This window comes from Corvus cornix, chromosome Z (genome assembly GCF_000738735.6).
Source record: "Corvus cornix cornix isolate S_Up_H32 chromosome Z, ASM73873v5, whole genome shotgun sequence".
NCBI lineage: Eukaryota > Metazoa > Chordata > Aves > Passeriformes > Corvidae > Corvus > Corvus cornix.
This window is the reverse complement of record NC_046357.1, coordinates 47,885,709-47,911,562: the sequence shown is the minus strand read 5'-3', so window position 1 is coordinate 47,911,562 and position 25,854 is coordinate 47,885,709. Positions and strand designations below refer to the sequence as shown.

At 41.3% G+C, this 25,854-nt stretch overlaps 1 protein-coding gene and 1 long non-coding RNA gene across 4 annotated transcripts; one reads left to right on the top strand and one right to left on the bottom strand.

Moving 5' to 3' along the window:
* Window positions 1-1,866: 1,866 nt before the first annotated feature.
* LOX (lysyl oxidase) lies at window positions 1,867-15,387 on the bottom strand. Of its 2 annotated transcripts, XM_039566610.1 has the most exons (7): window positions 14,244-15,065; window positions 13,717-13,825; window positions 12,271-12,408; window positions 9,748-9,904; window positions 7,236-7,331; window positions 6,988-7,103; window positions 1,867-5,567 (listed from the first exon to the last, which is right to left on the bottom strand). In XM_039566610.1, exons 1-7 carry the CDS (start codon window positions 14,968-14,970, stop codon window positions 5,561-5,563), a joined length of 1,350 nt encoding a protein of 449 aa, XP_039422544.1. In that variant the 5' UTR covers window positions 14,971-15,065; the 3' UTR covers window positions 1,867-5,560. The 2 variants fall into 2 exon arrangements, with proteins under 2 accessions (XP_039422544.1, XP_039422543.1); XM_039566609.1 differs by lacking the exon at window positions 1,867-5,567 and having other exon boundaries at window positions 6,984-7,103; window positions 14,244-15,387.
* LOC109144857 lies at window positions 13,942-25,854 on the top strand. 2 transcript variants are annotated; one of them, XR_005603787.1, is made up of 5 exons: window positions 14,885-14,997; window positions 17,626-17,747; window positions 19,845-20,153; window positions 22,451-22,652; window positions 25,789-25,854. It is a non-coding gene; the product is annotated as an uncharacterized LOC109144857 (long non-coding RNA). The 2 variants fall into 2 exon arrangements; XR_002045847.1 differs by lacking the exons at window positions 14,885-14,997; window positions 22,451-22,652; window positions 25,789-25,854 and adding an exon at window positions 13,942-14,008 and having other exon boundaries at window positions 19,845-20,080.

Here is a 25,854-nt window from a genome sequence, read left to right as displayed (position 1 = left end):
CCCTGAAGGAAGCCTGGCTTATCAAAACATCTCTTTTTTTTTTTCTTCAAAAACATTTCTGAGCTCCTGCTTTAAAGAAAAGGAAAAAGATAACATACACTGAACATGAATGAGAGAAGAGAGATTAGGATACTGGCGTTACTTCATATTTTAATGGGTTACTGCTACTTTCTGCTGGTGCTTAGTGACTCACCTGGATCACAGCATTAATACATTATACAAATGAGTAGTAATATCTTTTATGTGTAACTGAGCAATTTATTTGTGAACTGATAAGCCCAGGGAACTTGCCTGGAAGTTTTTGATAAAGTTTAGAACATTTTCTCTTCATTATAACAATGTAACATGTTCAGCATATGTGTGATTTTAACTCATATCTGTATCACTGTTTAGACAGAGGCCTCTCACAAAATACTACCAATGTGTTTTTGTAGTGACATGGGAAGTTATTTCATTCTGTGATTATTAGATTTTAAAATGTTGAGAACCATGCTTTTCAGTTCGGTACCATACCATAGAAGAAATGTCTTTAGCCAGGTACATACTGTCAGATACTACTGGGCAGCTTCAGGTGCACAAATTTTTCACTTCAGACTTACCAACAAAACAATCTCAGATTTTTCAGTGTCTTTTAAGACACTAGACTAGTTTAAATGTGGTTTTGTTGGTTTTTTTTTTTAATAGCAAACAGGCATATTATTGATCAGTTTGAAGACTTCCAAACAGGCATTAATATTTCTTCAGTGAGTTTTTATGGAATTGTTAGATCTGGAAAAATAGGGCTTAAATGAAAATTCAGTTACAGCAATACTTTCTTATGTGAAAGTGTTGAGCTGCTTTGTGAATGTAGACTGGTAGTAGACAATTTTGTGATACTAGACAGGTGATCTAATGTGAAAATGAGATAGCAGTATGGGGATAGAGGGTACTTGGGAACTGGGAGATGCTTTATTTTCAATAGATTTGAATATACTTTCTGCAATTATCATATGCAATTTTTACTGCATTTTTCTATTTGCACAGATTCTGATCCACACCAGGTTCTGTGCTCAAGGAATAGCATTTGGAGAAGTTCTCAGTTGAAGCTCTTAGCTCTAATAAGTAGTAGGATAGGAAATACTTTGTTAAATAGAGAAACATTACACAAATTGGGTTATATCTGAAATAATTCTGTGTTTATTTTACTAATTTTAAAATATATTGCATTACTTTTTTCTCCACTTACGTGAAACCAAAAGTGCCATTAGTTGATATTTAAGTGTTTGACAGCTTCTTAGTAGAACAAGTCTCCAAACTTTTTAACCGTGCTCTTCTGTACTAGTCCCTCAGTGAAGGGACAAGACATGCTTCACAACTCAGACTGTTTCATCAATTTAGCATACAGATTGAAGAGGCAGCAGGACGCTGGCTTGTACTCAGAGAATGTAAATAACAGAATAAAAAATTGTTTGGAGTAATTGCATGTTTAATCTGTTAGTCAAATTTCTAGAGTACATAGACTTTTCTACTATGTACTGCTCAAATGTTCTTTCCATGAAAGCATAGCTTTTGGAGCAGAAATTCTGAAAGTGCTTTTTAAGTTCCTGTTTTTACCAAGGCAGATAAGGTAAGGAGATCATGTGTCCAGATAAACCAAATGCCTCATCCTGTTAAGCCTTTTCATGTTAATCCTTTGTGTGGTATGAGGGATAATTGATCATGCTGTGAAATTTTATCTTTCTTGTTTCTACCTTGTTGTGACATTTTTTCTGAGACCACGTCAGAATGACAGAATCTTCCTCATTTTCATATAGACATAACCACCTTAACTAAAGCCTTCTCACTGGGAGATGGATCTGGCCTGTGCAGTAATACTTCAACAAGTAGAACGCTTGAAACATTTTATTCAAGTCATTTTCACATAAACTTGCAACCATAATACGGGCATGTAACACAAGAATATGAAAGTGCAATGAAGAATACAAAGCTAGTGCCTGAATATTATAAATTAGAGCTCTTCAGATAAAGATGCAAAGTTACTGAAATTAAGACTCTTTGAAGAAAAGTGAAGGAAATAATGAAAAATCTTCAAGAAAGTTGCAAAAACAAGTGGCATTTCACTGTATCTGTAGCATTTAGTTGCATAATAAAACCTCCCAATTACATACTCTTTGGTTTTAGTTCAAGTTAAAATCTTTCAGCACCTTTTAGGATTTGGAGAAAATGAAAATGCCTTTTTGGCATAAATATGAGACACAGGATAAACCACCCTTCAATGTCTCAGTTATGAAAACCACCCTGCTGGTTTTGAATGAGCACACTGCAAACAATGCATGAATGATAACAGGAAGGTACATTTGATATGTACACTCATTCTGGAGCAGAGAAAAAATTAGTAGACTTCTACTAACACAAAAACATCTACACAATATTTTGGTTCCATTGGTGACCAGTCTGTCATTTTTGTTACACTTTAGAAATACACAAATATCAAATGTATTTCAGGATTAAAAAAAACATAACAAACCCTCTAATGAGCCTGACATACATTATGTTCCTTATGTGCAATTCTTATGTAAAGATTTGAAATGTGGGAGGTCGTTGTTTCACACACATTTTTACAATCTTACTTTTCAGAACAAATTTGAGACTGCAAGACATCAAATTTATAGTTGAAATTTCACAAAATTTAAATCTGGTTTTGCTCCCACTGAGACCAATGTCAATATGCCTTTCAAAGATAATGGGAATAAATAAGCCTAATGTCTGGTAAAATTGAATGCAAATATAATTTGCTGTAAAAATAAAAGCTTTTACGAAAACAGATTTTAAAAATGTTTTTGAACAAAAATGCACATAATCCCAAAAATATATTCCAGTATGCAAAAAGTAAGGTGTCAAATCTGCAGAGCCAAGAAACTGAAAATACTGGTTGGTGCTCCCCTATTTAGAACTACTTCTGCACATGCTATATAACAAACTCTTCTACTGCGTTGTGATTTACTATAGTTAGACAGGGTTATAGTCACATTCCTTCATTTTTTTTAATCCTAAAATCCCTTGTTTTTCTGTTCATGTCTTAGGCAATTTTTGTGCTATTGTACATCAATGTCATGTTGCTTAACACACATTTCAAAACAAATACAATATTTTGCTACGGAAAAAAAAAGCTACATTTTCGTAGCTCCAATATCCCCAATATTCAAAGTTACAGCGTTCAACACCTTTCCAGACGAGGCCATTCCCACTTGTTCCACCTACACAGATGCTCAAGGCCCTCTGGCTCCTTGCTGACTGCAGTGGAGTTCTGCAAGTAGTTTGGGCACAGACATGTGAGCATGTGAGTGTGTCATGAGCGAGGGGTGCCCCCCTTCTTGCGGCTGCTCCGTCTCCAGTTACTGCTGTCATATCCCACATTCAGCATCAGGCACAATGAGGTACGAGCACACCACCTCTTCCCAGGAAGCAGCCCGTGCCCACAGCCGAGCTTCCATTCAGTAGCTTTTGTGTGCATTGCCCAAGCTGCTCTCAGGACTTTGACCCCAATTTTGACTCAAGTCTATCGAAAGGTGAATGCACTTGCTGCGTTCAATCCCTTAAAGCCTCTTAAACTTAAAACTCCTTGGGCTGAGATTTCAGAAGCCTAGACTTTAAACAGGCCCTCATTTTTGCAGACATATGTAACAAATGGTTTTCTAATAAATTGAGTTTCCAAATTTTGCTTCTGTTCATTGCCCGTACTGGTTATTGATTGCTGAAATGGATCTCACAGCAAACAAAAAGGGACCTGCAGGTATAAATTATATTATTCTGCACCCTCTTCCACTGGTGGGTAGTAATCACCAGGTTGCTGGTTCTCAGGTTCATTTTACGTGCAAATTTGTAACCAAGTTATGATTAAGGTGGAAATAAATAAATGTACTAAAGAACAGCTGATCCTTGAAGGATATTATGGTAATTCATCAAACTTCCAAATTAAATCCATAGGGTTCTAATGCATAAAATATTTCCAAATACTACTTTAAGTATTCCCAATAGTGATAAAAAATCTTCTCCATACTCCTCAAATTCTTCATTTCTAACTACATTGAATAGCACTTTTTTTTTCTCTTTTAATATATTGAGCTTCCAATGTTTCATTAAGTGTTTTGAACTGCTGATCAAACTTATCAAATACCAATCAGTATTTCTAGGTCCCATTGTTCCAAAAGTAGATTCTTCATTTTACATGATCAGAAATCTGAAAAAAGACGCCAGATCCCCTTGTGATATGTCATTTCACAGTTTAAAACAAAAATCACAGCTACTGTAGCTTACAGCAGGGTGCACTGCAAAAGCAAAATAATTTGGGGATGGGAGGAGGAGTAGTATACCCAGCACCAGTTAAGCAGTTCAGCAAAAACATTAATTTGGGCTGGAAGTTTTTTGCCTTAACAATGTTGCATTTAGTTCCTGAACAGCCTAAAGTAGGATGTTAAATACACTGAATTTTGTTCTTCCTTTCTATATAGTATATTTCCAACTTTGTTATCTTGAATACTGAGATACACATTTTAAAGTCAACTACAGTACTTAAGGGGGAAGCAGGTAGTAGGTTTTCTTCACGCTAAAAATACTTTGTAAGAGATTCCGACCTACTTCTGTTTGTGGTGCCACCTGAGTTAATTGCCTGTATTATTTTGATGGTTAACCTGTTCAAGTTGGATGTTTTTCACAGATGACCACATCAGGGACTCTTCATCATCTCTAAGAGCCCATTTCTTGACAGGTATTTTTTTATCCACATTAAGTTTGCAGAAGTCTTTTTAAAGCCCCACCTTGAAAAATTTCTTGAACATATAAAGGTGGGTACGCTTTTTAATTAATTTTCACAGATGAAAGGTGTATTTCAAAACCCCATCTGTTTTTCACTTAAGAAAATGGAAAAATTTCTAAAGTATTAAAAATGTAAACATAACTTTTCTTGCAGGGGTATAACTGATATATATAATATATATGTATTTCTCTGCTATATGTTAATATTCCTTGAAAACTGAACATACTTCTCTCTTTCATATCAATGTGTCCTAGCAAGAATTTTTAATGGTACTGTATCGTTACTCTTAATCTGTTTTTCATTATTGTATTTTCTGACATAGCTGACATTAGTACTTTCTCTTGCATTTTATTTAATTCATTTTGCATACATTTTTTTCTACCTTTTAAAATACGTTCAACTCATTCACCAATAATATTCCCACTGAAGTCTATTATTACGTAAACTCCAGATTTGAAGGAGCTAAGAAATGGTCCCATGTGTTTATGAAATAGTTAGATTTTCAAAATTTAAAATATCTCTGCACGAAGCACCAGTTTCACACATTTCAATAGCAATACAAGTAATGCCAATTTAAATTCTTAAAATCCAGTTAAGTTTTGGTTGAGAAGCAGCTGAAGTGTTTCAAAGTCACATAAGGTGTGTGGATGTATCTGTGTATGTTCTGCAGTTTTGCTTCTATAGTGTTTGCAACCTAGTGAAGTTTGTATAATGATACTTCAGTTCAAAACATTTGGCACCATCTCATCCATATCTTGCATCTTTTCAGTATCTGTTGGAAGAAGAGAAATAATTTTATGCAGACAAGCAAGCATGCACAGAAAGAGCAACTGCTAAATAACCACTTGTCAGCTTGAATGCACAGGTCAGCAAACGACAACACACCTTTTGTTTCCTAGCCCTGCGTGGGTATGTGTGCGTGAGACAGCTGTGAAGTATGATGTACATATATATATAAATATAGGGTGTTTTCCTGGAGAAGAGGAGGTTGAGGGGAGATCTCATCACTCCCTACAACTCCCTGAGAGGAGGTGGTGGTGAGGTGTGGGTCAGTGTCTTCTCCCACGTAACCAGTGAGACAGGACGGGAGGAAATGGCCTCAAGTTGTGTCAGAGTGATTTAGATGGGAGGTCAGGGGAATCTTTTTCACATAAAGGGTTGTAAAGCATTAGAGCAGAATACCCAGGGAAGTGGTGGGGTCACTATCCCTGGAAGTGTTCAGAAGCTGCATGAATAAGGCACTTGAGACCATGGTTTAATGGTGAGCATGGTGGTGATCCGAGGTTGATGGCTGGACCTCATGATCCAAAAGGTCTTTTCCAACCTTTTCTATTATTCCGTGTACTCAGTAACATTTTCATAGGCAAGATGGGGAGGCTAGAAGTTAAAAGCATGAAACATAAGTTTGCCTCATTTAACTACTGATTTCCTAATGCAAAGTAAGGAATGAATATTTTAAAGGCTAATTAAGCAAGTCACATTAGTTCAGTGTATTTGTTTCACTGACGCTGTTACAGAAGACTATACTGGTCATCTGTTTTACTTTTCATTTACTGCTCTGGAATTTATTTCATATGAACCTCTATACAATGTTAATACTCATTCCTTATGCAATCCAAATGAAGTCCCTTGATAAATATTTTATGTGACTAACACAGTATTCTGAGAACTGCTTACCTCTGTGTTACAGGAGACTGCTTTCTGTGTGTTTCACAGATACTAAGGTACAGTAGGTCTACCGTGACAATATTTATTAAATGAATTTGCCTTTTTGGATGAAAAATGTAAAAAAGGCATAATTTTGGCATTGTTTAAACTTTAAAAGAACTAAACTGTAAATGGAGTGTGTGTGAAAGAACTGTTTCAGTGTGAAAGAACTGCAGCAGAGTAACATACATGTGTGGGATTTTGCAGAATGTCTTAAGAGCACTGCAGCTGGTCAGTTCTGTGTGGATGCTATAAAAGGGTATTGAACGATCCTAGAAAGGTCTCAGTGCAAGAACAAAGAAGGTGTCTGAGCCAGAGATTGTTATCTAGCAGACCAGACAGGAGCAGCAGTTTTGAAAGTGTTACATATTCCAACGGCACAAGTGCAAGAGCAAAATTCCCACAATTTTTAAAATTCCTGAAACCCAAAAAACAAAATACTAACAGTGGGGCACAGTGACACAGAAAGCCATGGAGGCACTTACGGTGAAATTGTACAGCCAGAGGCATAGGCATGGTGGCCCGTGTAGCGGATATCGCAGCGCACAATGTTGTTGGAGTAATCGGATTCAGGCACCAGGTAGCTGGGGTTCACACTCACCTGGAGGGGAGAAAGCACAGTGCTGTCTACTGCCAGGTTTCAGTTGGTAACTTACATACAACAGGGCAAATTATTTTCTTCTTTAAAAGCAAAAAAAAAACCCCCAAACATCCCCATTCCCAGTACACTTACCTTCAGAATATAATTTCCGGGTTGTACATCAGTAATATCAATCCACTGGCAATCTATGTCAGCATTGTAAGTGTCGTAGCAGCCAGGGCTCAGACCCTTAAGAATGACGTTAAAATGGGTGTAAAAAAAATTAATCTTTAGAAACAGTGACATTCTATACATTAGGGAGCTCGGACTGAAGTTCACTTAACCATCACAGTTCACTTAGAAAATTAACCTAGAAAATTAGTCCTATTTTTAGTTGGCATTTTACTTGTGTGTCTAAACTAGAACACTTAAGTCTAATGTATTTTATAGACTGCTGTTTATTACTACTGGATAAGAAATGCCTATAATATTGACAGTTGTTCATCTGTGAGATACCTGTATTTTCTTATAATCACTTGTTACAGTAGTCCTTTTATGAAAAAACTGTTGATGTTACTATTTCCTCTTTACATAAGATCAGAATAAAATAAAAATTGACCAAAGACTGGAAGTAAGTATCTGTAAATGTTGAGTGAATAGCTTCTGAGGTCCTTGAGTACGGACAGACTTGATCACCACATTGGAACCTCTCTCTACCCTTTGAAATGATGCAACTTTTTGCTGTGGATGCACTGTGCCCAAGTGCCATCTTTGAACAGTAGGGCCAACGGCCATTTTCACACTGACCCTTGCATGGAAATGGTGTCTCTTCAGACAAATAATGACACAAGAATCTGAGGGAACTGAAAATGTAGCCTTTATTCTAGATGCATCTTTCTGAAAAATTCTTTGTGTTAGGAACATTAGTAAGAATCCCTACATACGAACGTATTGGTGGTTCAAATCTAGTGTCATTAGCTGTGGCCAATAGAGATTGCTCTAGGCAGAGCTGATCTGTTCTGGCAACACACAGAATACAGAAAACCCAAGTCCTGCAGGAATTCCCTCTTGACCCAGCCGGTGATCAGCTCAGACTCTCACATGTATGTGCCAAGTCTGAGGCTGGAGAAAAGTTTTACAGTCCAATTACAAACCCCTGAATTATGGGCTTCCAGTGGAAATGCTGACACAGCCATGATTCTAGTGACACAAATACTCCAGCTGTAAAATATGTATGTTGCTTAGTTAGATGTCATAGTCTACAGAAGTAGAAAAGGTATTTATAAAACCTCTTCAAAGCCTTTATATATTGCAGATCATTCATTATAGTTAAAATTCAAATGTGGACACGTCAGCCAGTGAAACATAGCTGTCATTTCTCTGTTATAGAATAACTACCTTCTAGATTAAAAGCTGCAGTATAAGGGATAAAGTTTATGTGTAAGTATGGCCACATTGAGTTAAACCACAGATCCATCAAAGCTCAGTGTCATGTCTCTGATAGTGGTCAGCAGCAGATGCTTGACGAGAAAAGAACATAAGGTATGGGATGTGTAATGTCAGGCAAATTCCTTCCACCAGGCAGTTAACTGTATTTAAGGCATGGGGTACCATCATATTTTTGTGTCTAGTAACCTCTATTACTTTGTCTAAATTTTTCTTAAGCTCATGGAGATTTTTGATCTCTGCAACATCCAATGGCAAGGAATTTAAATCTTCATTCACGTGTCCAAAGAGCACTCCTCTCAGTTTTAAAGCTGTTGCCTGACAGGTGTTAAGTTCTTACATTGTCAGAAACAGCAACAATTGTCAGTAAATATCAACAATTTCCTCTTTCAATCCACAATCACTTAAGTTTTGGTCTTATTTCTAGTTTTCCAAATGGAATAGTCTATGAAAGCTCTTAGCCATACTACACTGTTGATCATCCTTGTTCTGCTGGGGTTGGCTGGTTTGGATTTTTTAAGCTTTTCTTTAGCAGTTCTGAGAGGTGGTGATGCAATATTCAAGGTAGGAGTCTTCCATGGATTTATCTATCATAATGGTGTGTTCCATTTTGCATGTTCCCCTCATAAGCCCTGGCACCTGGCTTTACGTTTGCACATGGCCCATCACAATGTCCACACAGCTGCCATTCCCTTTAACAGCCTCCTGGTGTACAGGCACAGAACAGTGCTCTGAGTTTTCTATGCCGGACTGCCAGCCAGCAGCTGCAGGTATTGAAGGAATCCAGCGCCTTACAGCTTCAGACTCCAAGCAAGGGAAGAAATACCAGCTATGAACTCTGGGGCCAGCCAAGGACGTCAGTGAGCAGTCTGGGGCTGATGAACATTGGGAACAGCTTCTTTACAAGCTGTCTTGAGTGCCCCTTAGCAAGCTTGACCAGTCCTACAGCCACAAGAACTTGTGGTGTGTTTTAATACAGTTCAGTTACCAGTGGTACTATGCTACTGAGTGTCACTGCACTTTGATAAGAAACCCACAGTTAACAGCAGGTGGGTGAATTAGCTGTCTCCAGGTTAGTATCCTGGTCTCCAGAATGGGGAATTCCAGAAGCTAGTTAGGGCATCAGCTAACTTAGGGCATCCTATGATTGGCAGTAAAGTTATCCAAATACAAACTGGGGGGGTGAAAGACACGTGGTTTTCTCCAAAGCAGTTCCTACCTGCGTGTGTGCTGTGCATGCATACCGCCTGTAATATCCATAATCACAGGAAGTATCTTCAAGGCAGAAACTTGCTTTGTGTCCTTCAGCAACTTTTCTATGTGAGCTCGCATCCAACAAGTCATAGTGGCTGAATTCGTCCATGCTGTGATAATGTCTGTTAAACCATAGATGCATTATTAGAGATGGATCAGATCTTACCAACATTTTAAAATATTCTTATTTGATCTACATCCTGGTAAATCTGGCCAAATTTTATTTATTACCCAAAACCTGTGTGTTAGTATACTTTCCTACTACTGACCACTCAATTATTTTCATTACTCCAATTTTCAAGTACTACATGTCATCTTCTATAAATAAATAATAGATTTTAATTTGTCATGGGAAAGATTCCATAGCAGCACTCTTTTTCCAAAATTTCCTGTTTCAGCTCTTTTCCAATAACAATAGCAAGTATTAAGTAGTTCATATTTGAATTGAACATCTTATAAGTGCCTTTAGCCAGGGTTTTGCTAGGAATGCTTACCTTACATACCATAAATTCCATGGAAGTTTGCTACTTGCTAGCAAAACCCCAACAATTTGGTTTCACATTTCCATGGCCTTCAGACAATGTAACACATTCATAACATTGGTGAAGACAAAATCTGCATAAAGAATTCAGCTTCTGTGTACTGGCAATGCAGATTTCATTCAATGTCAATTATTTTTGCAGTCTGTACTTAATGCTGTCTCTATTTCAAAAGTGTGTATGGTTTTGATTTGGGCAAAGTGATGCATTTTTCTTGCTTTCACACAAAGTTCACAAAGTTTCACACAAAGTTTCACACAAAGAAGTGAGTTCTAGCTCTTACTGTGCAGCTTAACACCTCATATTCTTGTAATTTCGCTTTTTCCAAATGTGTGGGAAACCAAACTTGTCTTTTCTACATGCTGTCTTTGCAGCATTTGGCTGCTGTTACTTTTGAATGCTTTCAGCTCAGGAGGTGTGTGAAAAAACGTCTAATTAAACACAATTCAAATGTATTGGTAAAACAAAGCAGCACAGGAGCCTCACAAGCAGGCACATCCAGAACACTAAAACTGGGCCACGGATGATGATGACTAACACTGAGGTCTGATGGCTAGCCAAAGTAATTGGCAGTTGAAGTTCATTTCCAAATGAGTTTGTTTCACTGTTATGGAAATGATCACGAGAGATGCATTTTTTTGTAGGCAATGCATTTTCTGTCCAAGAACTGAATCAACATCAGAGACACTTTGCATCTGGACAGTGATAGCTGGGCTGTTGTGGCAGAGTAAGAAACTGTTTTTCTACAAATGGAAGATTTCAACTGCTCTCTACCCATTTCATCCATTTATCAACTTTGTAAGCATGAGGGTTGGGGGATTTTTGTTTTGGTGAAGATTTTTTTCGGGATGGAGGTTAACTAAAGCACTTGTGGAGGGGTTTTTTTAGGTTTGATTTAGTTTTAGCTTTTTGATCCTTGCAAGATTTATAAACTGAAAATATGAATCTTTTTTGAAAGAATTTGTTCTAATCATATTGATTTTTCATTCAGTGCCTCAAGCCTCTGAACCCAGAGAGAAATATTCCATTGGCTCAGAGGCCTTCAGATCAAGCCCACATTGCATACCATTTTTAAAAAGAATAATATTAAGTTATCGTTTATGTACCTGTAGCAGCAGAGCCATATTTTAAGTAAGTGGAAGTAAGTATTCTGGGTAATTAGTTCTGGTATTTTACAACTGCTCCTGCTGAGAAGTAGCAAAAATTGGAAAAAAACCTGCAAACTCTTGCATATGAGTTTTCTGAAAAGGTACAAGTTTGCAGTGTTACCTGCTCCCAAAATGCTGAAAAAGTTCTACTACATTTCCCTTGCTGTGTTTCTAGCAATTATACTATTTCTAGAGCAATGCTCCTATGTCAAAATATCATCATATGGTAAGAACATCATTGATAATGGGATCAGTCAACTCAGTAACTCTCCTTTTCCATATTGATCAGACCATCCCTTGTGAAGAATTAATTCATGAAATTCAGCTCAAGAATTATGGGTCACTGTTAAAAATGATGTGTTATTATAGGGAACATGCTAATAAATGAACATTTTACGGTTCATTTTATGTGTAAGTATGGCCACATATGGCCACACCCTATATATAAACATGTTTATTTTAACATGGTTGGGACTTTTATTTACTGATTACACTTAAATGTAAGGGGACTATATGTAAAATAAAAGGAGGAAGTGCTACTGTCAAATCTCATTTCAGACTTGTATTTATATTTAATTTATATGTTGTAAGAGTTTCATACATATGGATAAGTTGTGTATCCATCTTGGTTTCATGTGTCTGTAGAAAGAGTAATTACCACTACATACAACTAATCAGACAGTAAAAGGCTGAAGTTTCCCCATGGTTTCTCTCTGCTTCACTTCAGTTTTAGAAAGCGTCCCCTTTTAAGTGACAATTTGTTAGTGAAAAGAATAATTAGAAGATGAGCACTTCACTCACTGGTGACAGCTGTGCCACTCCCATGAATAACGGGGTCTGCTGGGCAGAAAATCCGACGTGCCTTGATTTTTCACTCTTTGGGGGAATCTCAGGAGCACCCGATTGTCATAGTCTCTAACATCTGCTCGATAAGCTGAACTGCAATGATGCAAAACAAGGAAAACAAAGAAAAAAGCCGTAAGTATGTGCAAGAAATACTTTGAAAAACACTTTATATCGTCTCAGAAGTAACACGGCAGAGGTCATTTTGGGCCCCAATCTCCTTATGCATTGGAGATTCACAACAGGAATTCCATATGGTGTGGAAATGTCTCGTGTCAGACCAAGACCTGAAAAAGACTCAGATCTGGTTTTAATTTTACAAACGGAAGGTTGACCACTGAATGACTCTGTCTATGAAGAAGATCAGTGCTTAGCTGTAAAATTACTCTGGTACCAAAAAGCACAATTTCATTTGTTGCTCTTAACCAAAATGACTCCCTGTGTATGCACGATCACAGAACAGATGTTTCATACTGTTGTAAAAAAAAAAATTAATATGTATATGAATCAGGGTGCATTTTCTTATTCTACATAGCTATTATCTACAGTCTTTTAAGTACTGGAATATTTTAATCAACTAATAGCCAGCAAGAACCCTTCAATGAGTCTTCATTGTGAAGCTAGCATAAAAAATACTGCTTCTTATGTCATGTTTTCTTTTTTCTGCAAGTGAAGAGCAAGCATGACCCTGGAAACAGTCTGACATAAATTAATGACGCTGGTAAATAAATAAATCTGTTTTGCATGATAAGGTATCAAACAAGTTAAAATGGTTAAAAACAGCCATGTTGATTTCTTTCCAAGCAAAACAGGAAAAATCCCTCCTTGCCAACTGGACAAGACCTAACTTCATAACAAAGCTGTTATTTCAACCCCTTAAGAGACTCTGAAACACTTTTCAGAGAGATTTTAGTTTTAGGAGACATTACAAGGCATAGGCCCAGAAACAATTATCTTATTATAATCTTAATAGTAAATTGTGGTGGTTAAGAATAGGGGTTTTGTTGTTTGGTTGTTTTTTGGGTTTTTTTTATGAAGTAGCATATGGTCTTGTGAGAGTAGAGGGGGGAGATGAAAATCAACAGATTGAAGTGGTTTTCTAGGTGCCTCCATTTCATAAAATTCAGAAATGTTCAAGTGAGCCTGGCAATAGAAACATGTAATACAATTTTTCACAACATGTAGGTTCTTCAGGAGATCTGTAGCTTGTCTCTCTAACATGGCAGTATTGCTTTCTGATGTGCACACTCCACCATCCGCCACAAACTTGGAAGAAGGTTACAGTGGGCTGTGTTTCCTTGCACCCTCCAGCCTCACCCTTCCCCACTCTTCACCGTGTTCACAGGTGGAAACAGGAGCACAGCAACCCGCAGAGAACGGGCAAAAGCTTGGGACGATGCCTACCTTGCCAAGCAGTTCTCCTCGGCAGCACATCTCAAGTTATACATGGACATCCTCTGGACATATGTGGACGCCTGGATGTAATAGGGATCTGGGACTAAGTCAGGGAGACCTGCAGTTCATCAAACCAACCACATAACAGCAAGATCAACGCAGGACACGTTTGCAAATATTTGGCCACCATCCCAGTCGTTAGGGGCCGTCGTTTTGCCTCTGCCCTCCGTTAACCTCGCATCCCCCTTTGCTCAGGCTTGTCCCAAACACCCCATCGCAAGCACGACGCCCGGACCTCTCGGTGGGCTTATCGGCAGCTCGCCCCTCTCCCAGAGGCGGGGAGAGGGCTGCCTGCCGTCCAAGAGCCGGGCGAACGCTTGCCCGGTCAGGTTTTGCCCCGAGCGAGGGCCAGCAGGGCAGGCGACCCCCGCAGCTCACCCCGCCGGGACCGGCGTGCGCGGAGCGAGCGGGTCGTGCGGCGGGGCTGGGGCCGCCGGCAGGGGAGGGACGGGACGGGCGGAAAGGAGGGCTCTTACCGTACTGGAAGTAGCCGGTGCCATAGCCGGGTCTGTACCTGCTGCCCTGGCGGGGCCTCTCGTAGGTGTCGTAGTAGTTGTAGTAGGGGTTATCGTCCGTGTACTTGTAAGGGTTGTAGGGGTCGTCTCCTACCATGACATCTTCCCGGCCGGGCCTGAAGCTGCCCAGGGGCGGCAGGCTGCCGACCCCGGTGCTGCTGCCGTTGCCGTCGGTGCCGGTGCCTCCGGCGGGGCTGGCGGGGGCGCTGGGTCTCGGCGCCCCCGAGGAGGCGCTCCGGGCCGCGGCGGTGGCGGCCGCTGGGCTCCGCTGCGCGGCGGCGGCGCGACCCCCGGAGGAAGCCTGGTAGCCGGCCTGGAACCAGCGCCGAGCGCCGGAGCCGCCCCGGCTGCCGGCGGCGGGCTGGGGCTGGGGCTGGGGCTGCGCGGCGGCGGCGCGGGCGGCGGCTCTCCGCGGCAGCACCGTGCCGTTGTTCCTCAGCAGCAGGATGGGGCTGCCCGCCGCCTCCGCCGCCTGCCTGCGCCGCGGGGGCTGGTACTGGGAGCCCAGGCTGAGCAGGCTGTACACCTGCCCGTTGTTCTCCCACTGGATCCGCTGCCTCCAGGCGGCGGGGGGCGGCGGGGGATCCCGGCGCGGCAGCTGCTGCTGGCAGCCGGCGGGCCAGAGGCAGCTCCAGTAGATGCACGCGTGAAGCTGGGCGAGCAGGAGCCCCGGCGGCGCGAAACGCATCTTCTCCTCTTTCGTGGGCGCCGGCGGGTAGCGAGATACGGGCAAAACTGGGGAGGGGAGGGGGGGGCGAGCGGAGAGCGAGGGGTGCCTTTCCTGCTCGGAATGGAGCGGGGGGAGGGGGGGCGGTGCGGGGAGGCCGGGGGGTGCGGGCTGCGCCTCTGGAAGGCTCAGGCGGGCAGCGGGGTCTCAGGCGCTGGCGGCACCCGGGAGGTGCCATCGGGCAGGTCGGGCCGTCGGAAAGGAAACCCGGCCCGGGGGAGGCGGCGAGAGCGGCTTTTCTTCTCCCCGGTATTTATAGGCGAGGGGATGCGAATGGGAGCCGGAGCAAACAATCAGCCTCTCATCGTCCTCCGGCCCGCGCTGGTGTCTGGAGCGAGGGAAGGAGGAGGAGGAGGAGAGACCAGGGACTTTAAACTTGCTGGCACGCTCGCAAAGTTACACAAGCCCCGCTGGCTGGGCTGGCTGCACCCCCGCCATTTGTTCACGTAATGCGGCTGGAAACGTGCGGCCCTGACAGTTCCCCCCACGGCCGCCCCCCGCCCGCCCCGCGCGGGGGCGGCTCGGGGGGAACGGGGCGGCTCGGGCCGGCGCGGCGGCGGGGGCTCCCCATCCTCCCTCCCTGCCTCCTTCCCTGCCTCCTTGCCTGCCTTGCCTCCCTGTCTCCCCCCGCGCCCCGAGCCGCGCCGAGCCGTGCCGAGCCTGCGGCGGGCGGGCGCGCTCAGACACACGTAGGCTGCCAGAGTATGCCGTGGGGCAGCGCCAAAGTATGCAAAGGAAAAATGCTATTAGCTCATCAGCGCTGGAGAGACTAGAAACGGGGTGGCGGGGAGGGGGAAGGGGCCGCTGGCGAGAGAGGAAACATGTTTCTGGAAAATGTGCTGGCCGGCACATCTCCCGCGCTAGAGCAGCTGCTGGTGACCTTCGTCTCAGCGCTGAGTAACAGTCGGATCCCCTTAATGACCTCTTAATTAGGAGAAAACTTCCATCAAGTAAACTCTTGACTATTGACTTTTGGGGTTTGTGCATATGAGTCACACGAGAAATATATTGGCGATGGTCCTCCCGGAGTAAGTTTTCATTGAAAAGTGAAATTTCACATGGGAGAGGCTTAGCCCTGTCACCAGAACAAATAAACCTAGTTCAGGCAGTGTCTCCCCAAAACCATGCCGGGGAAGAGGAGCAGGCTGCAGCCCGAAAGCCTCTCCCTTCCTTCCTGCTTTTACAAGAGTTCATCAAGGCTGTGTTTTGATAAGTACAATCACCCAGCAAGGCAAATGAATTAAGGTCCGTGGATTTCAGCCAAAACTTCTTTTGGGTGTATTTTTCCAAGGGCTGTTTGCTTATGAATCCTTGCAAAGGAACTGAGGAGAATACACAAAAGTTCTTCTTCACCAAAAGTTGGGTGGTGAGGATATTTAAGTGAATCCTGTCAATGATGATCGGCCTGGGCAGGAGGTTTTCACCCTACTCAGATAGATTCAAGGCAACCTTGGACCGCTGCTAGCTTCCCCACGTCAGGTTAACAGCCCACAAGTTACTGGCCAGGTGAATATTTGCCACTGGATTTTGATGTTCTTGACACACTTCTCCTGTCATTTGTTGTGCTGTAGTTTATTTTAATTGCATACTACCTTAAATGGTGCACACCTAATAATTGAAAACCAGAAAAATGTGGTCCCACATTGCGGCTGTGATGGATGGTGGTGGATGCTGATTTATGCTGCTATAGGATTAGTTGTAGTGCTCATCTTTGAAGTACTTTCACCACCCTGAAATCAGTGGTGCCACCCTACATGTCAAAGGTCCCCCCGTGGACAGGGGGGTCATTGGCTCTGACTGGCACCAGGTGCTCACCATGGTAGGCTTGCTCGTCCTGCTCTAACCATTAAAATGGTCAGTCTGGAGAGTACTGAGGAGCACAAGGCAGGTGTGCTCCAAAGACAGCAAAGTCTTCTCACTTGAGAACGTACCCAATAGCCAAGTAGGTGCTTGTTACCATTGCTAGCCAGCACCAGGGTGGTGGGGAGCATCTGCAGGACTGGGTCCCCAAGGAGAACAGTAACCGGTGTCTTTCCACAAGTGGGTTGTATGTGCTAGTTTGGGCAGTCTGCTGCAGAGGTGGTTTGGTTTGGGCTCTCTTATTCATTGTATTTGCAGGCTGTTCATCCCCTATGATCTTTCTCATTGTGGCTTTGAAAATATTATTGTCCATTTAAGGGTTTGCCTGGAACAATCAATGACTAAGGCTGAGTAACGCGGAAAGGTTAAAGATAGGGAAAATGCAACACTGAAGGAATGAGATTTCTGTCTTTTTAATCTTCCTCTAAATATTACTAATGGTACAAACAGCAGGTTGTTGCCCAATGTGTGATATTAGACAATGTTTCCACACAGTGGGATTCCAGCCATTTTTTCTTATGCCTGATTAAGTTACTACTTTTCATGAAACCGGAGAAAGCATATTTGAGACTGGTATTCTCACCTATCTATCATCCATTCACACTGTTTGCCATTTTTCCCATAGCACAAGTGTCATTTGTTAATTAATTTAGGGTTCATAATGCCTGGAAAGCACTATTAGCATCCCTAGAGAGTGGTGTCCTTCACTTAGCATTAGGTGCCTATGTCCATTTAACTATTGTCCTCTCTCCACAGGTTGCCTGATTACACCAGGTTTTTACATGATGGGTCTGAATAGACCATCAAAAAGCTTTGTGACCTGAGGTGTGGAGGCAAAGATTTCTGCAATACTGAAAAAAGACACATAAGCAAGTCAGGTACTGTGACTGCTTTAAAACTGCCCTAAAAACTGTCGAGCACTCTGATATTAAACTTTCTCATGAGGTTGATACAGCTTCTTTGTAAAGTCCATTTCTGATACTGATCACAGTTAATTTAGTCACTTGAGTTTTTGCCTACCTTTCTTTTTTGTCTGGAACAGCTGGTATTCCTGGGTATTTGTTGCACTGGGGATTTTGATTTCTGCCACCTACAGAAATAAATACAGTCTATATCAACTGAGAAATAAAATCTCCCTTCACTAAAAAATTACGCTAATTAAAGCAGATGCCTGTAAGTAATTGCAGTAATGTCTCAAAACCTCGTATCAGCGGGTAACTTATATTTAAATTTACTTGTAAGGTTGTTGCAGTCCTCATTCGGATGTTACAAACAGAAAATGTCTTCAATGGCATGAGTAGCATTTGGAGTTACCCTAATGTGTACACTACTGCTAAACTGCTAATTCAGTTGTGAATCTTGAAAAATATTAACCTGTTCACCAACAAAAATACCTCAAATATAACCAAAGCTATTTGAATTTGGCATGTCTTAGTACGTGTTCTAAGACAGACATTTTAAGGTTCTTTAATCTTACTATTTGATATGTGTATGAAAAAAGTATGATAGTGTAGAAAAGGGGAAACAATTTTAAATGTCAGTTTACATCAATGGCTTTATTTGTTACTTTTAATATTATTTTAAAAATATCAGTTCTGTAGTTATGGGTTGGATAATTTGTGGCTTTGTTTAGTCATAAACTGGTATGCTTAGCCAGAGTCACACACAAAAAACAAGAAATAGAAATAATTTTATAAAATCCTAAACGAAACTATACAAACTTAGTATGTGTTAAATATATTTATAAATTGATATTTTTTCATTTGGTATTAAAGGGTTGTTTGTTGAGGAGTCACTACAAGACAAATCTTGAAAAGTAGTGGTTGGTTTCAGCTCTTTCTAGCTGGGAAAAAGTCAGTGTGCTCATCTGATTTATGCTTGAATGGACAAAGAACTTACTCTGATTCTTCTGTTTGCATGAACACTGAGTCGTAGATAGATTATTCAAATTTATCTTATTTTGTAGATCTTACTTATAACACTTTTATAAATTGCCATTTTTTGCATTCAAATATTAAAAATTGTGGAATTTTGTTGCACACCAGAACACTGTGGATTTTTCTGAAGCATATTTTACAGAAGGTCCAGGTATCTTTATTTAGGAAGTTGGTTGTAAATCCATTGCATTAAAAGATTCCTAATTATAATGAATTCCCCTTAATAATTGGAATTAAGATGTAAAGGTATTCTTTACAGCTTGTGAACATTACTAGAAACTAAGAACACTGAGCATTTTCAGATTCAGGTCTGTAATGAGATTTTTTAACAAACCAACTTAATTAGAGACAAGGGTTATAAACTTTTTCTGACATCAGTAGTCTTTGGAGCAGACAGTTATTATTTTTACAAAAGTTAGTCTTCTAGTTAAATTTAGCTACCCTTTGTATGTCTAATACTGTCCCTGTCCAGCTCTGTGGGGTCCTGTGTGCATCCAGAGATGCACGGGTGGGTTCAGTAATATAGTCGGTAGCAAAGAGTCAAGAAGGGCATTTGCATGCGGGTTTTTTTCCTTTGTTTGTTTTTTGTTTTGTTTTTCAAACCATAACAACAGTTTAATGTATCTTTTTTAATTATACAAAAGTCCCACCCCAATAATTCAAACATTAATAACTGATCCACTTGATACAAAACCAATTCATCCAGGCAAAACAGTAGAGGAATGTAGGATTCATTTTTAATTAAAGATTATCATTGACAATCATAGTATGGACAGATTTGACTAATTATTATTCTAACTGGTGTTTTGTCCTGGGCAAATCTCTCCACACCTTGGCTATGCCACAGTGCACTTCCAATACACACATGTAAAGCTGTCTACAGGAGCCCTTCACAAACAAAGTTATGTTCAGTTTCAGCTGTCATGAGTTAAACAACATTGAAATCGTGTATAAATCATCAAGGACATTCAGAATGTCAGATGTGAAGCCTGTGTGACAAGAAGTGATTACAAATAACTTTGTCCCCTACCTCCACAGAAGGTGCCTTAAAGGACCCAGGAGACAACGCGGAGGCACCAGGCACCACCACAGACTCCTGCCGGCACCTACCCTTCCCTTCCACTGCTGGATCATGTTCTAAGGCAGCCAAGTGCATCAGCAACCTAGGCTGTCTTCACATCCTCTCTCACTCAGTCTTCAGACTCCACATCACTCACCTCCTCTGTAACATTCAGAACCAGATTTCCTTCACAGTAAACTGAGATACAAACATCTTTCTGACTACTGTCATGAACATGAAAATGCTGCAGAATGCACATGGCTCAGAGACCATAGTCTGGGAGCCAGGTAACTTCAGCAGAGGAACAAATTCGAAGTCAATAATTTGTTGCTTTCACTGGAAAACCTTTTAGGAACCCGGGCTTTGTAGTGCTTGGGAGGCAGAGCTGTGAGCCTGGTAGCCCGAACATTGATCAGAAAGTAAGGCAGGGGACTAATCCCTTTCTAGCTGTTGTGACTGCCCAGTGATTGTCCCTCTACCCTCATTAACTAACATTCAGAAATTAAAACAGTGCTGCCTGGTCTCAGCTCTTCTCCAGCTCATTTATTGTGTATGGTATACAGATTGGTCTCTTCTTGTTTATTTTGGGGAAGCAGGAGGTTGGCCACATTCATGAACTACCCCTGAATCCTCACTGTCAGCTTCAGTAGCTAAAATGAAGAACAGAAAAATGTCAGAGTTAAACACAAACAAAGAAGCCAAAACCCCAAACCCTCTGTTAATACCGTCCCTGCCTGGCTCCGTGGGGTCCCGCGTGCCCCCGCAGACGCACGGGTGGGTTCAGTGCTACAGTCGGCAGCAAAGAGTCGAGAAGGGCATTTGTGCGCGTTCCGGCAGGAGCATTTATTGCTGCTGCGCTGCCGAAGGGTGCAGAGGAAAACAAAACATGAGCCCAAAACTCAGAGTTTTATCCGGGGCCGGGGAAAAGGAGGGACTGGGGAACAGGGACCAATGGGGAAGCTCTGGGGGAGTGACAAGGGTGAGAGGCTGACAGCCAACCGGGGAATCCAAACTGGGATAGATTCACATAACAGAACAATGCATCCAGGGAGAAGCCTTTCTGGTCACCCTAACATAAAGTGGTTCTCGGGGTACTAGGGACTTGTCTTACTGAAAACTCTCTGTCCCTTGTAATGTATGTTCACCGGCCACCACATATGTCTGATTTTGAAGTCTCTAACCAGGCAACTTTCCACTACCATAAGTAATGTAAAAGTAAACTTTCAGACTTTTTTTCCTGCTCTGAATTTATAGAGAAACAAATAGATTTTTGTTGTTTCAATGAAATAATCAACTTGTTGAAAAAAGAATATTATTAGAATTTTATTAGCAGGTAATGCCTCGATTCAAAATTAACAGCAAAAATGCCACCTGTCCTTTACATTATATTTTAGGTTCATCTATCTGCATTACAATACTAGTTTGTGGTTGCTTTGTTTTATACACTTTAGATGGAACTGCTGAATTGCAAATACCTGCACCAGATAAAGCAGATTAATCATACTTGTCTATCTCTTCAGGATCTGACAACTTGATCAGGAAAAGCAGCTACAGGACCTAAGACAGATGTTGCTCTTTTCTTGTGTGATGAGGGCTGAAGACAAGGCCTTCTGATATCAGTGGATTTTTTGTTAAATCAGAGGTTTTCAATGAGGTTTTAATAGCAGTATTTTTTAAGGCTAGAGTGTTGATGTGTTGCTAAAGCTGAACATGGGTGGTTTCGCAGGATGCAGTTATATGGTTTCTTTCTTGAATGTAAGTTTTAAAAGAGCATAGTGAATATTAAACAAAAAGTCTTTCACTTCTTGAATTTATAGTGTGTTTCATCTCTGTATATTTTTTCTAACTTTCCTATTTGTTTTCTGTCTTCCAAGATTTCTATAAAAGCGAGATTTCTAAAATTGTGAGATAAATAGATAAATATGCCATTACTGCAAATTCAATCAGAGATTTGAAAATCCACCAAAGCTTTTTCTTGTCTTATACATCAGCATCTGTAATGAAAGTTTCCTTAACTATTGTCTATGTAGTATTCATTGCAATGGTATGCAAGTAGTCTGATGACACATACAAAGGAACAGAAATCCAACACATTCAAAGTAAAGAGCCCATTATCTGTGCATTAACACCTGTGATAGGTACTATACTTCATTTAGCAAGGTCAATAAAATTCAAATTAGATTAGTACAGTGTATGTGTAAAGATTGCTTTATTGCTTAGGGAGTTCAGTCCTTTACTGTCTCCACAAGCTGAGCACGTGCTAAAGGACTGCCCACCATCTCAGACACAAACACCTAATTTTATTGAAATCTGTGACTACTGAGGAGAGGTTACTGTGAAAATCACAAACTGGCCGAACAGTTCTATACACAGGCACATCTTTGTTGTGGTGGTGTTCCAAAATGAGTCTTCCCTTCTGCATATTTTGCACAAAAGCAAGAAAACCCATCTAGTAAGGATGGCTTGAGAGAACAATTAGTTTTGAATCAAGATATTCACCCGGTTGAGACTGATTATGAACGTTATGTATAAAGGGAGAGAAATGGATAGCTTTCCAAATCTGTAATTTTCTTTCCATCTTCAGCAGGATATAAGTCCCTGTAAATCATTCACAAAGAGGAACACTGCCCAACGTAAGAGCAGAGCACGACAGCAGAAATTTTGGAACATGATTTTACTATGCATCTCATCAAAAACTCTCCTAAATACCTGGATGTGGTAGTTTTCTTCATAGCATCCTTGCCTTTATAACCATCCCTGAATTTGTGTGGCCATCACAGAGACAGGTAATTTTATATGTGGAACTTCAATGTCTGATGGAAAAGCCAGAGAAAGCCCCTGTTTCAAATCCCAAGGTGAATTTTCAAAATTGACATTAGAAAAAAATTTGGTGTTATACTGACAAGGCTCAGTAAAAACAGCAGTCAGTATTGCCCTTCATAATGCAAATGTGAATTCATAAAAAGTGGGGCACTGATGATGGTAAATGAAGAACTGGCAGAGGAACTCCTGTATTCCTATGACTATGATTTTAATGTCTGCTACTTTGTTTTCACTGGGGAATATGTACACAGTAAAAAACAAGCAACCCCCCTGCGCTTTTGCATTAGAATGTTTAGAGGTATCAAGGACATTAGAAATAGAGTTTGCAGTTTGCATTCAAAAAGAAATGAGGGTAGAATAGAAACAGTTGAATGGCACAACTTCTCCAAAGTGAGATCTGCTTCTAGCAGGACATGGAAACTTGAAAAAGGTCTTCTGATAAGAGAGGCAGGTTCCAACTTGTGAGTTATATTAGCCAAGCTCCTACAGAAAAAGGGTATTGTTTAGGCATCTATCCCTCCTGGATATGTACAGCAGTGCTTTGCTGTATCTGATGTCAAAATGGAAATACCTGATCAGGAGGCAGGATGTTTCTAAAATAAATATCTCACATTTACAAGTCAGTCTTGGTTCCCAGCGTGGTATTGGCAAGCAAATATTTGATATTATTAACACCTATTGGCTCTATTTTGCTTATCAGACAGCTATGTTCAGAAAGTTTTGTATGTAAACCCTGCAAAAGGTTTTCTGTGTGGATTACGTAAACATACCTAGTGCATCCTCCTGAATGATCTGTCAGCGCATGTGGATGACAGGGAGTTCATTAGAGGCAGCCAACATGGCTTCACCAAGGGCAAAATCCAAAGAGCTGCCCTCAACATCTCAGTGTCCAAATGGTGATCAGTAACAAGCGTCCCTCAAGGGTCCATATTTGGTGCTCAGTATCTTTACTAATGACACAGACAGTAGGATTGAATGCACCCTCAGGAAGTTTTCTGAATGGTGCAGTTTCCTTTGCTGGAGAGAAGGTGCTCCTCCACTCTGTTCTCCTGAGACCCCACCTGGAGTACTCTGTCCAGCTCTGGGGTCCTCAGCACAAGAAAGATATGGACCTGTTGCAGCAGGCCACAAAAATGATCAGAGGGCTGGAGGACCTGCTTATGAAGACAGGCTGAGAGTGCTGAGGTTGTTCAGCCTAGAGAACAGAAGGCTTCAAGGAGACCATCTAGCAGCCTCTTAGTTTATAGAGGTGTCTTATAATAAAGATGGAAGGAGACTTTTTACTGAAGCCTGTAGTGACAGAACAAGAAGGAACATTTTTAAACTTAAAGCAGGTAGATTTAGGTTAGATACAGGCAAGAATTTTTTTTACAATGCTGGTGGTAAGACATGGAAAGAGGTTGCCCAGAGAAGCTGTGGATGCCCCATCGCTGGAAGGGTTCAAGGCCAGATTGGATCGGCTTGGAGCAACCTGGTTTAGTGAAGGTGTCCCTGCCCATATCAGGGTGGTTGGAACTAGATGATCTTTGAAGGTCCCCTCCAATCTAAACCATTCTATGATTCTGTGAAAATAGACATAATTCCAACCCTGAAACAAACCAACTTACATATAACAGTAGAGATATGCCAGTTTGCCTGAAGTGATAGTCTGGACTGGTGAACATTTCTTGGCTTCTGAGCATTTTTTTGTCCAGGCTTAACTAATTAAACTAATTTAAGAAGATTGAAATAAGTAGTATATAATTGAATAAGTCTTGGGAAAAACTGACTTTATTTATTTACCTTCCTTATAAGATGAAGAGAACACTAAACCTATTGAGAAGTGGTTTGTTGTTCAGATTCTCATCCTATCAAGTACAGGATCTTGGTTCTGTTATCTTTCCTCCTCGCTGCTCTTGTTTTTTTCCAATTGTTATGTCCTTTCTCAAGTCAGTTGAAAGATCCCCAGGGCAGGGACCATGGCTTCCTATGTGTCAGCTCAGTGGTGCTCACAGTAGGGCACTGAGTCTGACTACTACTTTTGGCCACTGCTGCAATATGAAGAGCAGCCCTGAATACAGAATGCTGCATTGAACAAATGCGACATTTAGAACATGTGAAAACCCTCATGCAGCTGCGCGTGTTATTGAACAGAGTTGACACTCAGGAATTCTGACTCAAATAAAACACCCATGGTGGTTTTCCCTTTGGTCTAAATTTCATCATAATATTTTGTCTTACATAACAATATTATGAACTCTTTTACTATTCTGCTTTATAGTAGATCCTTTTTGAAATACCTTCCTAATCTAATCCCTGTTTTCATCTGTGGAGGGCTGTGAGCCTTTGGCACAAGAGCCCTCTGCACTCCCTTGGAGGAGAGAGGTCTGAGGGCAAAAAAACTCACCCCAGAGATAAGCAACCTTCCTCGGGTCATGGTGAGAAACTGAACCACCCCCAGCATGCCTTGTTTCTATATGGTAATAGCCTGTACCCAGTTGGCCACTTGGTTTCTACCCCACCCCCTGCCTTTCCCAAAAAAGCCCCCTGTTTGTGCCCCTCAGAGGGAGTTGTTGTCCCTGGCCTCCCCTTCACAGAGGCTGCTGGACAATAAAAGCTACCCCTGTGGAACTGCTATATGAGGCTCCTGTCTCTCTATCCCAAGTTTGCCTTGGGTGATTTCACAAAGAGCTGAACCACAAGAGCTGGAATCACTTGTAGCAGAGAAGTTGCTACACTTGCTGACATCACCTGCGGCCCAGGGAAGCCTGCCGTCGCCTCTCAAAGAGCTGTTCCTTGCAGGACGCTCTCTCTAGGAAGGTCGTGGAACACCGGTGCTGACCAGCATCGGACCCCCTGCGATATTCCTCCACGCGTAATTATCAGATTTCACTTTAGATATTCTTAGTGACTGGGGAAAGTATTTGAAGTAAAACATTACGTCGTGCAGTTAGCTTGAAAGGAATGTTTATAAAAATATGTTGAAGGTATATTAGGGCAATTACTGTAATATTTGCTTTACCAACTAAGAGTAGAAGAAAAGTGTATACTTAGAAAGAACTCGTTTGGCTTTAATGAGCTGAAATAAACTTGATGTTAAATACTTTTTTTCCCTCACAGTGAACAGACTCAAGAAGCTCCTAATTGAAGACCATTCTTTGCGGGCAAGCTCGGAACTTGTCATGG

Coding starts and splice junctions, on each gene's coding strand:
- LOX (XM_039566610.1), bottom strand. CDS start 14,970: ATGCGTTTCGCGCCGCCGGGGCTCCTGCTCGCCCAGCTTCACGCGTGC. Junction 13,826..14,243: donor CACCGGCTACTTCCAGTACG/GTAAGAGCCCTC, acceptor GATGAACTGCAG/GTCTCCCTGACTTAGTCCCA. Junction 7,104..7,235: donor CCGGAAATTATATTCTGAAG/GTAAGTGTACTG, acceptor TCTCCCCTCCAG/GTGAGTGTGAACCCCAGCTA.